General features: G+C 41.5%; 1 protein-coding gene across 1 annotated transcript in view; it reads left to right on the forward strand.

Annotated features, from left to right (window-relative positions):
- ABCA12 (ATP binding cassette subfamily A member 12) overlaps positions 1–19,397 on the forward strand; it is a 164,717-nt gene extending 145,320 nt beyond the window's left edge. Inside the window, exons 41-54 of the mRNA XM_019523394.1 lie at positions 995–1,049; positions 1,550–1,727; positions 3,126–3,241; positions 4,094–4,253; positions 5,932–6,200; positions 6,920–7,130; positions 8,748–8,857; positions 10,227–10,371; positions 11,537–11,671; positions 15,374–15,477; positions 15,942–16,034; positions 16,543–16,648; positions 17,350–17,487; positions 19,124–19,397. Of these exons, the coding sequence (XP_019378939.1) occupies positions 995–1,049; positions 1,550–1,727; positions 3,126–3,241; positions 4,094–4,253; positions 5,932–6,200; positions 6,920–7,130; positions 8,748–8,857; positions 10,227–10,371; positions 11,537–11,671; positions 15,374–15,477; positions 15,942–16,034; positions 16,543–16,648; positions 17,350–17,487; positions 19,124–19,192 (1,889 nt within the window). The 3' untranslated portion in view covers positions 19,193–19,397. The remainder of the gene's footprint in view (positions 1–994; positions 1,050–1,549; positions 1,728–3,125; positions 3,242–4,093; positions 4,254–5,931; positions 6,201–6,919; positions 7,131–8,747; positions 8,858–10,226; positions 10,372–11,536; positions 11,672–15,373; positions 15,478–15,941; positions 16,035–16,542; positions 16,649–17,349; positions 17,488–19,123) is intronic.
- Positions 19,398–19,403: the final 6 nt, after the last annotated feature.

Raw genomic sequence — 19,403 nt, forward strand, 5'->3', positions numbered from 1 at the left:
ACCCAGACCCACCAACTTCCCCACCTGTGCCCCCTGCAGACCCACCAATTCCCCCCCATCCCACCCCTCCCCTCCCCTACATCAAGTTACTTATACAGGTGTCTGTGAATGGTTCCCAGTACATGCCATTTCTGGTTTACGTTCACAAAGCTTGAACTGAGCTGCTTTATGCGTAGATTGGGTACAGCAGATGTCTGTACATACCCTCAGTCTTTCTGTCTTCCTTGGAAATGAGGATAATGCTTTCTTCTTGTTCAGTACACCTCTCACTTGAGTGTCGTGACACTTTAGCTAATGGTTATCAAAGTTTTGAAGCTAAAAAGGATTATGGGCCCAATTCTTGGCTTTTTGAAAGCACTCTCAGATGCTACTAAGTGGTGCAATGATTTTGTAATTTTGTAGCAACTTTCAGCTAAATATTTCAGACCTGTAGTGGGCCACCGAGCATGGACAAAATAACTAGCAAAATAACTCCCTACCTACCAGTTATGGTGCCTTTCCAAGGAATGAGTTGATAAGGACATCCTTTTACAGATGGGGAAACTGAGGAACACAGAAGCTAGAGCCAGGATTTTCAGATGTGGTCTCTGATTCCAAAAGCTTCAGTTTTGGGGCACCCAAGTGTAAACACTTCAGGCTTACATGTAGCCTTATTAAATGCTGTAGCATGACTTGCATTTAAAGTTAAGCACATGTTGAATCTAGGCCTCGGGAGCTGATTTTCAGTTTTGCTGAGCATCAACAGTTCCCTCTGTCTGTAGTCAGAACTGTATGTGGGTCCTGAATGTGGGCACTGTCTGAGGCACTTTACCTGTTAGCAGCCACTTATAATCAATAGCACATCATAAATGAGTGGCAGAGTGAGGGGCAGGACCCCATGTCCCTGACTTCCTCTCCTTCTCCTTCAACCACCACATCCTGCACAACTGCCAGCCGACACAGCAATGAAGGAGTTGGTCACACACATTTTAAATTATTTTTCTTCTCTGCATAGGTATTGTTCTATCAAGTCATCCATATCCTGGAGGACAGGATCCAGAACAAGTAATGTAAGAAGATTAATTTAACTGATACATACCACTCTGAGTCATTTAGTTACAAAAGCAAAGCATCTACCTGGAAATCGTGACATATCTGAAGTATTAAGTAACTTCAGAAGATCAAATTACTGTTTTCATAAAAAGCGGTGTCCTTCTTGCTACAGAGTTCATGCTTTCCCCCAGAACTGCTTCCCAAGTACCTTTACAAATTTGGGGGCATTTTAGACATAGCAGCAATCTTGGGGCATTGCTATACCAATGAGAATAATATATTTCCTTTATGCCTTTCCAAAGAGTAAGAGTCCAGTATCACAGTGTAAGAGTCCAGTCCTACAAATCTTTTCCACTAGGCATAATGCTTAATAGCTTATTAGCCTGGGCAGACACTATATCTAGAAGTATTCAGAGGATCAGGCCATTATTCCTTTGAAGTATGAATAATGTCAGTGAAATAAGGAGGACCACATTGTTTTACTTACTGTATGTCTGTCTTCCCCTTTCCTCCTCAGGCTCAGCAGCTTACTTGATATCATCATTTCAATGTTGCTTCTGATTGGCTACTCAATCACAACAGCCAGCTTTGTGCTATATGTGGTAAAAGAGCATCAAACCAAAGCTAAGCAACTGCAGCATATTTCAGGCATTGGTGTGACAAGCTATTGGGTGACTAACTTCATTTATGATCTGGTAAATAATTTATATTTTTATATGCATTCTGTGCTGAAAAATCCCCAGTTCTGTATTTAATGTTTGTTACATAGACTTATTAATATTATTACTGCAAGAGTTATGTAGTAATTGTTCTCAAAGGAATTGCAGACTATTAAACATGACCTGCAACACTAGATATTGCTAGGCAATGGAATTTCTTCCATCTTTTGTATGTGCATTCAGCTCAGCACATTTATATGAGACCAACATAACAAAGGCTAAAACTTGGTTTAATCTTTAATATGTAGGCAACAAGCTGAGATTCTCACCTGAATCCAGCAACAGGAGTGTTAAAAGAAGTGCATGAAGCATCAAAAGATTCATGAGAAAATCCAAATGGTTACTAATGTTAGGAATATCTTCAGCAGTTCTAGGGAATGCAATGAAAGAGAAAATTTTCACCCAGTACAGAGATCCCTCCTACTTCCTAGGTCTTGCGTCAGAGGAATTTGATCCCTGTTTCCTGTTAAGGTTTTTTCCCTCATATATTTTGAAGATGTGGTCCATATTGGGCAAACATACCTATGGGAATCTACCACAAGGACATGTTAGTGAAGCCCATCTGAATAAGATATATCATAGCACCCATTAAGCACAGCCCCCCTCCCCCCACTCCGAGTACAGACTTCTTTTCAAGTCCTGGTGAGCCACTACATTGAATACATTTTGACGTCTTAATACCCATTAAGAAGTCAAAAGCTGTGCCTTTTCCATTTCCAATAATTTCCATTTCTCCATCAGCCTTAAATGTGTGGCAAACATCACCAAATGAGGCCCCATACCATTTGACCAGAACTCCTCGGTCACCTCACCTATATATAATTTTTTGGAGGATCAAGAACATCTGGTTCTAGTAATGAGTGGGTGGCTAATTACCACGTGGGTACCACCTTAACTGGGGTGGCGGGGGGGCATATGGAGTACACAGACATAGTGAACAGGGCTGAGGTATAGGGTCACCATGGTTTGAAATGCTGTTGACTCTGATGGGGCTTAGCTCAGTGGACTATATGGTAAATCATGAGCCTTTACAGTGCCAAGTGAAATGGCATGATCATGATTCTAACAGAAAAGGCAACAAGCATTTTTCAATCACATTTTTTATGGCATTTTTTGCTCACACTCCATCATGTTCAAGGCATGTTCACAAAGGGTTAAGGGAACTAATTTACAAATCTCATTGAACTTCATAAGTAGGTGGCAGTCCTACCTGCCTACGCCTCTTTGAAAACTCATGCATATTTCCATATTTCTCCATTTCAGGGCTTGTATTGGTTCCTCCTTGCAGCCCTATAAATGTATTCTAATTATTATTATTGTTGTATTTATATTATAATTATGACAATAATACCCTCTTTTAATATCACTTCACAGGCTCTTTTTACAGTTCCTGCTGCACTTTCAACAGGAGTTATTGCAGTTATCCAGATACCTGCCTTCTGCGACAATAATAATTTGGTGGCTGTATTTCTCCTTCTATGGATGTTCGGGTAAGCATGTAACACAGTTATTTGAATATGACTTTGCAAAATGAGAAATTGCTTATTGCAGCCTCCTATGATTTGGAATCCAAAGCAGAGCGGTAAGAGTTTTCATTTTGTCTTCAGTAAGTCCCAGAGGACAACCTGACTATTTAGTCCTTAAAACAATGGTAAATTGAGGCTTGTATGCTTAGCCTTATTTTTTACAGGGACAAGCTGAAGCAGATATGTTAAATCAAATTTTCAAGGTCAGAGACAGCTGGAACTATAACTAGTGCTGATTGGAGTTATTTAGATTTCAGAATATAGTGACATCTTTTTGCAAAAAGTGTATCTTTCTTTTTTAATCAATATGGTTGAACTGTTTAAATTCGATGATGTTGATGATAGTACTACTGCTGCTGCTAAGGACAATTTTTTTTCTTCAACCAGCTCTATCTAATCCAGTTCCTGATTTCCAGTCTTGTTCTCACATAACATTTTTTTATCAGAGTTAGGATTTAGCAGATAAATGTAGTGGTGTAACAGAAGCAGAGGGGTATGAACTTTTCTTGTTTTTTTTTCCTTTGTAGTACTGACCCACTTCAAATTAAAGTCTTTGAGACCTGGTCCACAGCTAATTCTGTTGCAGAGTTTCACTTCCATGAGTACCTGTCATCAAAAGTTTCCCTAAATTCCATCAGAAATGCTTCATTTTTTTCTTTCTCAAACTTCTAAGACACAGAAATCAAATCATGTCCCAAGCAATTTTAGCAAACTGTGTATAGTTCCCAAGTCAAATGCTCCTGTGTGTGCTTGTTATCAGTTCCACCAAATACCTTGAAGTCCCTTAATATTCTCTGTGTCATTGGCAATGTCTAGGTATGCAACATTTTCATGGATGTACTTGCTGGCTGGGCTCTTCAAAGATGTAGGAATGGCTTTCATCGTTTATGTTTGTATCAACTTATTCTTCGGCAGCAATACCATTATTACACATTCAATTGTGTTTCTGCTTTCCCAAGAAAATGGTTCTGATCAGGTAATAGTCCCACTTTATGCTCTTATTAACTCTTAGAAAACTGATTGGTTTCCCGGTAAAAGTGCCTTAAAGCCTGAACCAAAAGTTAGTGAAATCAATATGGGCATGTCCCCATCAGCGGGAACATGTGTTTCTGTGGAGACAAACAGCAGCAGCACAATGTGTGCAACTGCTTCTTGTCTCTGGGGAATGCCCACACCACGTGCACTCTGGCGCATGGCACATTGCCCTGGGTGGGGTAGGAGAGGCTGGGGCCAGCAACCAGGCTTTTGGGTGCACCGCTACTCAGACGATCTGGAGAGATCTTGTGATCAGGACATGGGGCAAGTTGTATCTTTACTTTTTCATGTAATCCTCTCTCTGTGGTTAGGAACAAAGAGTAGAGATACAGGCAGGGAAGAGAGGACATGTGGGAGAAGGGCAGGTAGAAATCAGCTGTGTACGGGGAAATAAGGCAGAGAACTAATTCATGTATTTCATGGTTGGATGGGGAGCTGAGGCACTGTATAGCTATCTTAAGTTTCCCCAATACAAATCACTGAGACGACCTACTAGACTTCAGTGCTTCAAGTTTTAAACCATGCTGCATTAACCAGAACACTAATTAACTATCATCCAAATGGGACATGAGTACTTTATACAATGACCTTATTTTCATATAAAGGAAAAGTGATAGGGAGACACCGATATTTCCTTAAGTTAAGCACTGCTCTGGAATAGAACTGCTTCCTGAGGGCCTTTAGGAATCATCTTTTCTTTGGGTTTCTTTTTGCTTTTGTTCTTCAGGGTGGGGAGTTGATAAAGATCAAAACTTTAGTGAAAAATAAATGGAATAGCCCCAAATGTCAGAGTGCCTGTTTACCAAACCCTTGGTTATATGGCACTTATCGTTGTGTGATCAGGTCACTATGGAACTACTTTCACTCCATGCTAATTTATTGCATACCCACATGTCACTTCAGCAGGCTTTGTTGCTAATGTAAAATAATGACAATATGCAATAGTTCTTTGCTGCTAAACTGAGCTTTTTTGTTTGTTATGAGTTAGCTGGAAAAACACTTAAGCAGTTACCTATACTGTTTCCTCTTCCATGGCTGTGGCGGTATTTGCCAAAGTAGAATTGTTGTGTTACAGGGATAAGCAGGGTTTGAGTATCCCTTGGGTCCTTTGGGGTTCCTGAAGGCTCCCTGCATCTTCAGTGAACAGAGGGATGAAGCCACAAGTCTGGCTTTCATGGCGTGGGTTCCACAGTGGTTATCTGCTGCTAGGAGGATTGCCCCCATCATGTAGAACTCCAGCATGCAAACTTACCCGCCTTGTGCCAGTGTTGCACTAGCACGGGGGTTCCTTACAGAAAGACTGTCCCAAACCATAGCCTCAGGTTAGTTTTGTGACTGCTGCATGCTACTTGAGCAATACAAGCCCACCGTAGTATAAGCACCAAGGACTAGGAAATATAATTAGTGGGTGTTCATTACAAAGGATTAGATTTTGAAAGCAGCTGGGGAGGGGTAATAATATCTAACTCTGAACAACTTTTTACCATTTCTCAGCTTTGCAGCAGTGAAACAAACCGTTTCTGGACCTCTTTGCTGTTGATTTATGTGTACTCTACAATCTTTTTAAAGCCTTACACTGAATAAAACCAAAGTGATCATTAGTATTTCTCTTCTTTCAGGCCTTGTATGATCTTTCTGAGACCTTGAGGCATATTTTCCTGATATTTCCACAATTCTGCTTTGGATATGGTCTGATTGAAATGTCCCAGATGCATGCACTGCTTGGCTTCTTAAAAACCTATGGAGTGGATCTCCCTAACAGAACCTTTGAGTTGGATATGACAAGTTCTAAACTGCTTGGCATGCTTATCCAGGGCACTATTTTCTTTGCAATTCGGCTCTGGATCAATGATGGAACAATTCAGAAACTCTGGTACAACATATTAGAGTAAGTAATATCTGGGTCGCTAGAATGAATATAGATTGAAACAGGAGTTGGTGATTTAGTCTTAGGATCTGTCATCATCCTCAGTTATTTTAAGTACCCCTGTAAATGTTCATTGCACTTTGCAAACACAGAGTAGGCTATGTCCAATGACATAGATGTGTAAGATACTGGTAACCCGTAATTTGTGGTGCACATCCCTTTCACAACCCTTAGGAATACTACTCATGTGCAGGACAATTCCCTCAAAAGAGAAGGAAATTAAATAGATTATTTCAATCCTTGCTTATGCTTGTGGGTTCAAAGAACAAGCTTAGCCAAATATCCTCATTCAATGTTAAAAAGGAAACTCAAAGGTTGTTATTTCAGGTCTCCTGGATGGACATCCGGATCTATTGGATGTTGATGAATCCAAGCTGACTTGGGTTATCTTCCCGCATGTGCTGTTGTCCAAATTGTAATTGTTAAACATTGTTGCCAAACCTATTGTAAAGCTGCTACACAGAAGTGCTGCACAGAAAAGCAAAGCTTGGCAAAGAGAAAACACTTATTTTTAAGCTTCCTATACGGATTACCAAATAGTGGAGAGTTTAAAGTTAATAGTACTGAAGGATATAATGGGATATAAAACTTCACCGAAAAGACACTGCATGCCTTGCATAAATAGATCCTAATAATGTGTTGTCTGAGCAGGTGAATTCGCTTGTCTCCCATTCCCTTAGAGTCCTGTTTGACAGAGTACATGGCAAGCCACCACTTTCGCTGGAGACAGCTGATGAAGATGAGGATGTCCGGGGTGAAAGAGAACGGGTTGAGTCTGGCAAAGCAGACTTTGACACAGTGCAGCTCCAGAACCTCACCAGGATATACCATCTTCCTCACAAGAGGATTGTGGCTGTCAAAAATGTCAGCGTTGGAATCCCGGCAGGAGAGGTAAGCAAGCAGGCTCAAGCAGCATCAGCTTCTCCCACAGAAAAGGAAATGGAGCAGTGCAAGAGACTGAAAATATCCACAGAGCTATTAATTTATTCTCTTCACAGCCCTTGCTTAAGACTCAGCAAATCCTGCTGACATGGCTAGGTGAGGGACTCAGATTATTGCCTACTGCACAGTAACTAGCACCCTTCTTTTCTTTCCTCGGCTTTTTTTGTTGAGAATTATAGCTTTTTGTTGAGTATCATTTCTTCTTTCTATAACACTAGTATCCAGTGGCCTCAGCTGAGGTCAGGACTCCATTGTGTTTAAACACACAGTGAGAGATGATCTGTCTTTCAAAGGGCATGTCTGCATAGCAGGCAGAGGGCTCATTCACAGCACCCTGTCCACCCACTCTATGTCAGTTCTGGAAAGAGATGAAGAGGATACCCTAATACTGCATTCAAGTCCTGAGTTTCCACCATTTTTAAAGGAAAAATGACATCTGCCACAATGAAGCAGCAGAATCTATTACTACCTTTTGTTGCACCACTGATTTACCTATTGTGTGGCACAACAATGCGTACAGATGTCTATTTGGTCAGCATTTGTACTGCCTTAAATTTTTCAGGCAGCATAAACAAGACTTCAGACAATGTCTGCTTCCACCCTGATTTTCATGTGATGTGGTGTGACAACGGGTAGCGACATCTGTGGGTGCAAACAGACATCATCCAATTTCTCGTTTGTGCCAGCTTAAATTTTTTTTATGGCAACACAAATGCAGAGCAAATAGATGTTGATACCCTTTGTTGTGCCACATGACAGGAAAATCAGTGGTGCAATAAAAAATAATTATTTACTCTGCTGCTTCATTGTGGCAGATGTCTACCACTGCGGGGGCTGGCTGGGCAGGGAAGCCCTGCTTCCCTGCTGCCACATACCCATGCTGTGGGGGGAAAAAGTGCTTCTCTGCTCAGCTAGCCTCATGGATGGGCAGGGAAACACCTGGCAATCCCCACTACTCCAAACCCACCCTGGGAGAAGAAACACCCAGCATTTCTTGCTGTCCCAGACCCACACTTCATGCAACACACAAATACCCATCTCAAATCTTAGAACCAAAACATGCAATATAGTAACTTAAATATAATAAATGAATTTTTAATGAATATACTGTATTTATGATATGAGGTGAAGAAAGTACTGTCTTGCTTTATATGTGAAACAGGATTTTCCAGATTACAGGATACACCTTGCTTTCCTTACTCTCACAAGTAGCTCTAGTGAGCTGAATACGATAATTTACATGAGTCAGAGGATTAGGCCCAGTACTTGGTGTATATATGAAAATGTATGTTGCAGTAAAAGGAATGACTGTTCTAGAAACATATAATTTATTCACTACTATATTAAAAAGGAGCCTAATACAAGCTGTGATATACTGCACAATAAACAGCTCACATTATAATACTTATATGTACTTTGACTACCTGTGTCTTTTCCATAATTCATCTTGTTCAAGGGCCAGGGAAAGAGAAGAGACAAGTTGCACTAAGCATCCATCTCAAGGCAATATTTGTACACTGTAAATATAATGTGGCTAAATTTCTGCTCTTCTTTCTTGCAAATCAGTGTTTCGGCCTGCTTGGTGTCAATGGTGCTGGAAAGACAACGATCTTTAAGATGCTGACAGGAGACATCGGGCCTTCTAGAGGAAGATTGCTGATCCAGGATCAAAATGGGTATGGAGCATTAGATTTCTGAAAATTAAGCATGAGTAAGTCAGTTCAGAAAACAATTATAATTTGTCATTGGCCCCTTGGTCATAGAAATCAATAAAACAAATTTAAAAGATTTAAACAGGCAAAAGAGACTGCATGCAAAGAAGGTGGGTAATTCAGCTATTTGAAAACATAACTAACTTCCTCCAGGCTTGCATTTTACTTGACTGATGCAAATGTTTGTTCTGTCAGTGGTGTTTGTCCTGATTTAACACCAGGGTAAGTGAGATCAGAATCAGGGCTTCAGCAGCAAAGAGTCTGCTTCTGCCACTCGTAAGCCCCTGATACACATTACATGCAAGACACAATTAACAGGTTTATTGCACCTTAAATAGTAACCCAGCCATGTGTGCAACTCAGTTTAAGGCATGATAATGCAGCAAATGAAGCACATTCCATTAACTGTGCAATAACTTTATAGTTCATTTGTATCTTGCCTTAAATTAAATGTGTGGTCAGGACCTGTCAAAACCCCATGTGCTGCCCAGCTGGGTGGCACACAGCGTTTTAACAGGTCCTGGTGTATGGGAAGCTGTATAAACCCTGTATGCTGCCCAGGTGAGAGACCAACATGGTTTTATGGCTCCTCATACACAGGGAACCAGGCATCAGGCTGCAGCAGCCTGATTCCAGGCTACCCATGCACCAGGATCTGTATAAACCCCTTGTGTAGTCCAGCTGGGGGGCACATAGAGTTTTGTAACTCTCTGTACATGGGGAACTCCCCATGCTCTGGGACTTGTCAAAACCATGTATACCTCACAGTTGCATGGTGCACACAGTTTTACACAGGTGCTTGTTTTTTTCTTGTCCCAAATTGACAATGAGTTGATTGGCTTCATCTTGCTGGGTGGGGCTCCCCCTGCACCAGCAAGTAAAGTGGGATCAGGATCTAATACCCAATCCCAACATCATGTGTTCTGCTGTGCACATGTGGCATGACAGGACACGCGATGGTTGTGATCAAGGATGAGATCCCATTGCGTCTTAGAGTGAAGGTCTGTCAGGGGCCATACTCATACTGACTACTGTCATACTTCCTTGTTAGTCCCTTTGAAGTTAGCAAAACTAATCATGGACTAAAGAACTGTTGAAATAAAGCCTGTGGAAGCTGGTCCACCTCAATCACTAGATGTATATGTAGAATAGCACCCCACTTATTGTGAATATTTGGGCCCTAACTGGGAACTAAGAACATCAGAGCTCTACAATCTATAAACTCAGAGCATTCCCCCACCACAAGAAAATACATTTTCCCCTTCCTTCATGATTAATTGGGTCTGTAGAAGAATTGTGAAGGTTTAGAATGACTTTTGACTTTCCAATCTAGATCCCTAAGTGATATTGATGAAACACACTGGTCATTGTTTGGATATTGTCCTCAAGAAGATGCCTTGGATGACTTGCTAACAGTGGAAGAGCACATGTATTACTATGCCAGGCTGCATGGCATCCCAGAGAAACATATTAAAGGAGTGAGTAAACCCATTAAACTGACAGTGTTCCACTAGGGCTTAATTCAAAGCTCGTTCAAGTCAGCAGCTGTCTTTCCTTTGGCTTTAGTGATCTTGGATAAAGCGCAGTGTCTGTAATAAACAATGAGATTGCCAGTAACATTAAGGAATTACTGTCCAACCTGGGGCTCCCTTATACGTTGGGAAGTCATGAAACTCGTCTCTTGTGAGACGTTGGGTCATCATATGAGACAGGTTGAAAACTGCTGCATTAAGAGTCTGATACTATAAGTGCTTAATGCATGATGCTTACTGCCTTAACTTTTGCTCTTAAAATTAGACTCCCATCATTAGAAAAAATTGTCATTCACTTCTTTAGATGCTGGAATCCATGAACTCTCTTTAGTAATAGGTATCTGCAGGTTCAAGCCCTAGCTGAAGAGGTAAAATAGAGATTCATAAAGTACTTTTTAATACATGTGCCCTAAATCCCAAGTATTTATCTCAAGATATCTCTGAGCAATCACGAATGCTGCTTGCAGATGTGAAACAAAACAAAACAAAAAAAGGTGCTTTACTTTAAGCTCAGCGCATCCCCACACCAAGAGCAGCACATACCCAGAACAGGCATCACCTTAGCTTGACCCGGCTCACCCAATACCTGTATTAATTGGGTGCCTCAGTGGGGCTTTTTGGCCTTTTGAATGAACTGGTTTTAGATAAAAGCACCAAAAATCCCTGCTGAAGTGCCCTATCTATACAGATGCTATGGAGCCAGGTTGAACTAACATGCTTCCTCTTTTGATAAAGTGCTATTTTTCCCCCATGTCTGCAAGCAACCTAAATTGCTATATATTTAAACAGGGACTTTTACAACTATTTGGAGGCTGTGTCCCTGCTTCAGTTTTTTCTTTTTTCAGCAAGAACCTTCCTTGCAGCAAACAGCTATTTAAGAAGAAATGTAATTACGGTATCATAATCGGAGATGAAGAGATTTATCCTCAGCTGATGCAAATCAGCGCAGCTTTGTAGAAGTCAGTGGCATTATGATAGTTTATTCCAGCTGAAGACTGGATCCTGAAATATAGGCAAATGCTTCTGGCTGTTCAATGGCTGAGCTTATTCTGAAAGTAAACCACAGGTTGGGGGTTATTTTTTTTTTTTTTATTATTATTTCTTCCCACAGGTTGCACTTCAGCTTCTTTATAGGCTTAATCTGATGCCCTACAAAGACAAAGTCAGTTGTTTATGCAGCTATGGAACCAACAGAAAATTATCAACAGCTCTGGCCCTTATTGGAAATCCCTTAATCCTGTTGCTGGTAAGAAATATGATTGCTTGTTAGGGGAAAATATTCATGGACCAGAAGTAATCACGTAGTCTGACCTTCTGCATTAGAGACTAAAAAATTTTTCCCAGTACCCCTATAGTGACACCAGTAATTTGTGTGGTTGACTAAATAACCAGTATAGATTTGAAGATCGAGAGAAAAAGGATCCACTGCTTCCCCTGTTAGTTTGTCTCAGTGATGGGTAGTCACCCTCACTGTGGAAAATGTGCATCTCATGTTTCATTTGAACGTATCTGGTTTTAACTTTCATCCGTTTGTTCTTGTTGTAACATTCTCTGATAGATTAAGATCCCTCTAAAACCCAATTTGTTCTATCCCAGAGTCTATTTATCACTGTAATCAAGTCACTTCTCAATCATCTTTTTGATAAACTATGCAATTTCCTATCTGTAGCAGGTTCATGCTCCAGGGGCAGCCACAACACCCCCTGGTGGCCATGCAATTCCTGCCCCAGCTCTAGATCTTCAGGTGCCGCCTCACCTCCTGGTTTTTCCCACCATACCTTTGTTGTTAAATTTAATTAGGAGGGGGCCTGCCTGAGGATCTGCGAGTGAGCCTGTTGTTGTTCCTGTGTTGGACTTCAACCTTCTTAGCTTCCTTCTTTTTCCTTTTGCTGAGCCCTCTAGCCCTAGTTCACTGAGCTAACTGAGCTCCAGGGTTCCCAGCTTCCTTTTTCCACCCTGCTTGGGTACTGGGCCCTCTGGCCTCAGTCTCTGCCCTTTTTGGGTTTCAGACCTTCCATCCCCACACTCTGCCCTGCTCTGGTCTCTCTGGTCTGAAACACTGCCCTGCTTTGGCTTTGCCCTTGCTCACAGGTCTCTTGTTGCATCTTGAGCCTGCCCCAAGCAGGACTCAAGGCAATCAGCTGCACCTAGGTCACTAATGGGACCTCCAAATCACCATTTTAGTCCCAAACCCAAGCTGCCAGTGCAGTGTAAGCAGTACAACAAAATGTAAGCTCCCTGACTATAACTCAAACTATCCCTATAATGGGTCCTGAACATAAATCCCAGTTCACTAGCTATATGTACAAGTCTCCCGCTAGTCTATTCCAGGCTATATCCCCCCCATGTCAAGCCCTCAGAGCCTTACTGGTAGCTCCTAGATAGCTCAGCAGTCAACCAGGCATTGTCTTGAAAAGTCCTTCCAGGAGCTCCTTCCCTTACAGCTTGCAGGGGCAGACGGCCTAGCTGTGGCTCTGGTCAGGACTTATACGCCCATAGCCATGCCCCCTTCCAGTCATGTGCCCTGTCAACTGTCCTGCCTACAGGGATGTTTATTAATTCCAGCCTTGCTGGCTGCCTTTGTCCAGTTCAAAAAACCCCTTTCCTTAAAGAAGCCTTTTTGCTTCCCAGTAACAGGGTAAGGATTCCTTGTTCTTGGTTTCTTCTCTAAACTTCCTCTGGTTTTTCACCATCCTTTTTAAAATGTGAGCACCAAATTATGTGTAGTATTCCAATATCAGCTTTACTGATCCTTATGCAGAGATCATTAACCTCATGACAGTGCATGTCCCAGAAGCAACTAGTTCAGTGGAGCAGCAATAACGAGGTACAAGGCAAAGTGTGCAAACTGCCATTTGTCATATTTTAAACTTTGTGGGTATGTACAGACATTCAGGGAGGTTAGATTGAGTTAAAAATGCCACCTGATCTAAATTAAGTTGGGATGGAGAGGGGTGGCTGGCAGGGAGGGCTTGGGGGGATTCAGGAGCAAGCAGACTCTGGGGGAGGCATTGGTGAGGGAAAGTGAAGTTTGCAGGAGGGAGGTCAGGGGGACAAAGGGGGTCCACATGGGAGAATGAGGGAATTAGTAGGGTCCACAGGGGGATCAGGGGGCTACTGGGGCCTGCAGGGGGAATTGTGGGGGAAGAGTCCGTGGGAGTGGTCAGGGAGATTGGAGAGGGCAAGCGGGATCTATGGATGAATAGGCGGGGGAGGCAGGGTCTTGGGGTAGTTGGTAGGGTCCAGGAAGTTTTGGTGGGATCAGGGAGCTATTGGGTTCTGTGAGCATCGTGTACTCTCTCCCCACCCCTGAGGACCAGGGGTTATTTTTTGTCCCCCACCCCCTCTACCCCCTGACAAGCAACCCCCTCCTCTGGCAAACCAACCCCGCCCCCATCCCACCTACCCCTCTCCCCACCCCAGTTTGTTTCCTCAGCTCCTTGCCCCAGTGAATGCCTATAAAACCAGCACCATGAGCAGCTGGCAGGATAGGGGGTTTGGCAGAACTGGGTGGGGGGAGGTGATGGCTAGTTGGTCTGCAGTGGGGCGGTTGTCCATCTGGGGTTGGGGTAAGCACTGGGGAGCTAAAAATAACCCGATGCCAGGTGGGGTGGGTAGGAAAAGTGCATCCCCCAGGGCTGGAGTCAGTGGCTGGGTTTTCCCAGCCCTGGGGCTGCACTGGGAACTGTTCAGAAGTTCAGTTAGATTCGTCTCGGTGGACCTGACTAAGTTAGACTGCCTCCAAGGTGAGGTTAAATTAGATCAGAATGGCCATTTTAGACAAATCTAACTTTCTTGAATTTCTGTATAGTTCACACTTAGATCTACCTAACTAGGGATCTAAGTGTAAAATCCACATCTGGTCAAACTAAGTTAGATGAAGTGGCCATTTTTATCATGATTTAACCTCCCTCTAACTTCCCAGAACATCTGTATGTACCCTGTGATATTTGCTGATCAGCTGTTTTCCAGAATGGTAACTTATCCCCATTGGTGTAAATCACACAGCTCTGATTTTATACAAATTGAAGATCTGGAGCTACATATGCAAATTTCCTTCTAACCATGTATGAGTCCTGTGGCTTCTCTTAGGTATAAAATCTCAACATGAGATGAGATGACACAATCAACTTACTTTTACAATATGAAGTTGTTATCTTTCAGCTTCTTTGTTACCAACTATAACAACTGTACAATCAAAACTTGGCTTATAGTTTTGTCAACAAAGCATAAGATGGGACAAAGCATAATGTATTGTATATGTATTACATATTGTATTATGTAAATCTGAAAGCAGACAATTTGCCACCTCAGTAAATGAGGTAGATAATTACTCTGAAGTCAGAGGTCTGTGGAGACAAAGTGACCATTGGATAGCATCACTTTTGATCATATTTACAATGAATAGCTATTTTTCATGGAAGTGTAACCTTATCTATATAGATGGAGGCTTGCAATTTTGCTTTTGGGAAACTAAACATGAGATAGTCACATTAGTATAGTATCATGAATAGGAATTAGGCTTCCAAATCCCCAAGCCAGCCCAAATGTTTGTAAATTAACATGTTCAGATAAGTTTCTTAAATGTGGATAGGGCACTACACTGGGCATTGAGTGACCTGCGTCCTACTCCAGGCTTTGACATTGACCTACTGTGTAACTTGAATAAGTCATTTCACCTCTCTGTGTCTCTACTTCCCTTCTACAGAGTCTCATCGGTACAGCTTGTAAGCTCTTTAGGGAAGGGACCGTCTTTTAGTATGTTTCTACCGGGGCCTCAGTCTTATCATTATACAAATAAATACTATTCATAATACTATTGTATATAATGGCTAAGCACTGGGAGAGTTCATAGTGAATGTAATGATCACCATAGACAGAGAGTAGATATGATGAGCAGACTTTTCTCTTTTTTATTCTTTAACCTTACAATCAATCCTTTTTAAAGGATGAACCAAGCTCTGGGATGGATCCTAAAGCTAAACGCCACCTCTGGAAAATCATCACTGAAGAAGTACAGAACAAGTGTTCAGTGATACTCACTTCCCACAGGTACAGTGCATGGGCTGCCTTTTTTGATCTAAGGGGATGTAACAGCTATGGAGTGATCCAAATTCAAACTCTATGTTGAAGCTCCTAGAACTATGGAGGCATTGAAATTGGACCCCAGATTCAGATTTCGTAGAGCTTGTGTAACAGCATGAATGCTAATCTTTGTTCATAAGAATGTTGAACTAATCTGGACTGGGATTATGCAGTTTGAGTGTGCCCTGAGTAAAATACAGAAAGATCCATCAGGAAGTACTGCCCACTTAGTGAACATGTGTGACTGAATTGTACTGAAGGGCCTACTCCCTGTGGATCAAGCTGGCTAGAGGTTTGAGGTTGTAATGATTAGAATAAAAAGTTACAGGTTAATTCCCCAATTAGCCCAGGAAGCCAGTAATTCTCTGCCCATTAGAGATTGTTTTATTCCAGCTCAATGATTCTATAGAGTTTTTCTATTTGTTTTTCAGCATGGAAGAATGTGAAGCTCTCTGTACCAGGCTGGCTATTATGGTGAATGGAAGTTTTCAATGCATTGGCTCACTGCAGCATATCAAGAGCAGGTCAGTAAATGTATCTACATATAAAAGCAGATCAGCAGCTCTTGTAAAACAATGTAGCTCCATTGAAGTCAATTGGCATATGCTGCCTTGTATCAGCTAATTGCCTGGCTTTATGAACTCCAGTCATGTAATAAACCAGAGATATCACTGAAATCATTTTTCTTCTGGTCTTACCAAAACAGAGATTCTTTGATTAGTAATGCATTTCCTTTCTGCAACAACTTTTGGTTCAAAGTTTAGAAGATATGTTCCCATAACACAGATTACAAAGTATCTTGGGCATTGTTAATTTAGAAGGTAAAGAATGATAATGATGAATTTCAGGGTTAATTTCTTATCCAGGTTCATAAATTCTTATCCAGGTTCATCCCCAGCCTCATCCACCATTGACCTCAATGGAGTGGCACCAGGGATGGATTAGGTTCATGAGAACTTATAGAGCAGCTGTTTGACTTCTGCATGCTTTTCTGAAACTGCTGTACAGTGGATATTCTGATTTTCTTTCTAGGTTTGGAAGCGGATTCACTGTGAAGATGCATTTGAAGAGCCGTACAGTCAACACACAGGCTCTGACGCAGTTCATGCAATCACACTTTCCAAATACGTGCCTGAAGGTAAGCAGGACAAACCAGACCAGACCAGACCATACCATACCAGACCAGAAGCAGGAGAGTCTGAAAACGAGATCCATCTCAGTCTCTTTGGTATTCAAAGTGACTGCCTTTTATATGTATGTAGCTTTTACTCAGCAAGTGCCTCCATGTGTTAAGGGTCTGTGCTCTCAAAACTTAAGTGATTTATACACACAAATAACTCCATTGTTCATAACAGAGGCATGGCTGAGGTTTAGAAAACTGCCCAAGGGATATGGGTGCAATTAATTTTAATGGGGATCTGGGCATCCACCGTTTCTAGCTGATTTTAATAATCTCAGCCAAAATGTTACAGTGAGCATACAGAGCAGATGTCCAATCTTGCAAGAGCCCACCCACACAAGGAGTCCAATTCACTAGTTTTATGTATATTACAATATGAACCAACTAATATGCAAGCTGACAAGTAGTTTCACCAGGGGAAGAAAATGTTTATTATCTGCCAAACTGCCACTAAAACAGAAAGCAACTCAGTGGAAAAACACTGGTCAATAACAGCTAATAGGCTTTTTCTCAGCCAGAAGGGGAGAAAATATTTCCTTCCCTTTAGGCCCCCTTTGGCTCAGCTTTTTCTTTCCTTTATACTCTGCCTGAATAGGCAAATGACCGCTTGTTAACCCTCTACAGGCTTCAGTGCCTTTACCTAATTCTTGTCCCTTCAGGATCAGCATTTCAGCATGGTGGAATATCATGTGCCAGTCACTGCAGGTGGAGTAGCAAATATATTTGAACTCCTGGAAAACAACAAAACAGCTTTCAAAATCAGGCACTTCTCAGTGAGTCAAACAACTCTAGAGGAGGTAAGAAATAAAGAATATGTGATGATCCATTTCAGATAATAAATGTGGAACAGGCTGGTTACTGTACATAATGGACCACCTTTTGAAAGGGAGTTTCATTTGGATTCCTTCTGTATGTACTTGTGTGTGCAGCTTAGCAACATTGTATGACAGTGCCTGGATAGGTACGACAGAGGTAAGAAGATGCACATGCAAAGCTGTAAGTGGTACAAAGGATATATTCTGCCTTTGTTCACTCTGTGCAATACTGTTGATTTCAGTAGGTCTGCACGGGTATAAACAAAGGCAGGATTACAACTGCATTTTGAAAAGGTGAAATTTGGTCTTCTCATTTAGGTCCTATGTGATTTGGGTTCAAATGCTGACTCAGTCATACACTTTGCAATTTGGGACAAATTATTCAATCCTACTATGCCTTGCTATCCATTAAAATATTCCCACACTAATATTCCCTTTCTCCCACTGTTTGTCTCTTTAGTTTCCATGCTCATTTTTGTCTCTGTAAGCTAGATCACCGTCTTATGTAAACTAAAATAATTCCATAGGCTTCAGTAAAACTATGCCAATATTGGTCAGCTGAAGCTCTGGCTCCATAAGGGGCACCTATACATGTGCTGGATGTCTGCTCCAATGTGTGCTAAGTACCATGAGTTGGAGCAGACTTGATTAATCAAGTCTCCTAGAGTGTGTTAATTAATGCACCCCAGCAGCTTCTGTGCTGCATCTATTCAACATCTTTGCACTTCAAAATGGTGGTGGGGGCACTTGAACTAAAGCTCATCAAATGAGTTTTAATTGAAGCAGCCCCACCACCATTTTGAAGCACAGGACACTGAATACACATGATGCTGCAGGCGCTTTAATTAGAGTGGCATTTGGAGCTTCTCTACTTAAAGCGCCTCTCCCCCCACCCCATCCTGGAGCACATTTATAGATGTCCCTAGACACCATCACAATGACCAGAGATATCTGGAGCAATAGACTTTGCAGTCACATCCCTAGCATTACCTTGGCCCTTCTCTGTATTCCCGTAAAATAGGGACCCAATAGGCTGGCTGTCCAGCCCCTTTATATCACTGAAATAGTGCAAGGTGGATAGATTGGGAAATAGAAAATACTGACCTGTAACTTTAGATAATCCTGTAATAGAGAATATTGTGTGTGTTTGTGTGTGTGAGAGAGAGAGAGAGATCCTGCTAATAAGCTAATTAATATTACGTGTGTCACATATAAATGTAAGTGGGGGTATTTTCAGGTAGATGTGTAAGAAAGTGTGTGTGTGTATGCAGCTAGATTCTAATAGTGAATATTGAATGTTATATGTAACTGCGTGTATACAAGTACCCCTATATGTACATACACCTACAACACGCACATGTATAGTGTTTACTTTTATGATCTATGTATGACCATAAAATGTGCTTTCAGACTGGAATTTTCAAAGCAATTCAAGATACACAAGTGCCCATATACCATATGACTACCTTTCTTAAATATTCCTCTGGGCCATCTCAGCCCAAATGTAGAATCCATTCCCAAACATCCCTTTGAGGGATTTGGATCATATAAACCTCCTCATTTTTCCTCTGTTTCTTAAGATATTTCATATAGCATATATTTTCCTTCAAATTTTTAGGTTTTCATCAACTTTGCCAAAGATCAAACTGATCCTGACAATTCAGATGCAAGCCCAGTACATCTCTGAGACAAGTAGCCAAGATACCAGCAAAAACAACATCTATTAAAGAGACATTGTGCGGTTAAAAAAAAAAAATCACTTTTTTTTTTTTTTTCTTACTTTATTACTAGCAATATAGTAAATACTTAAAACTGGCATTAGGTTACATACTGGATTGTTTTTTCCATAGTCCTTGTTCTATGTTCACTTCTTTGCATATTGAGAAGTTGTTGACATC

The sequence above is a fragment of the Gavialis gangeticus genome, unplaced genomic scaffold (genome assembly GCF_001723915.1).
Source record: "Gavialis gangeticus isolate Ggan-Ray unplaced genomic scaffold, GavGan_comp1, whole genome shotgun sequence".
Classification (NCBI taxonomy): Eukaryota; Metazoa; Chordata; order Crocodylia; family Gavialidae; genus Gavialis; species Gavialis gangeticus.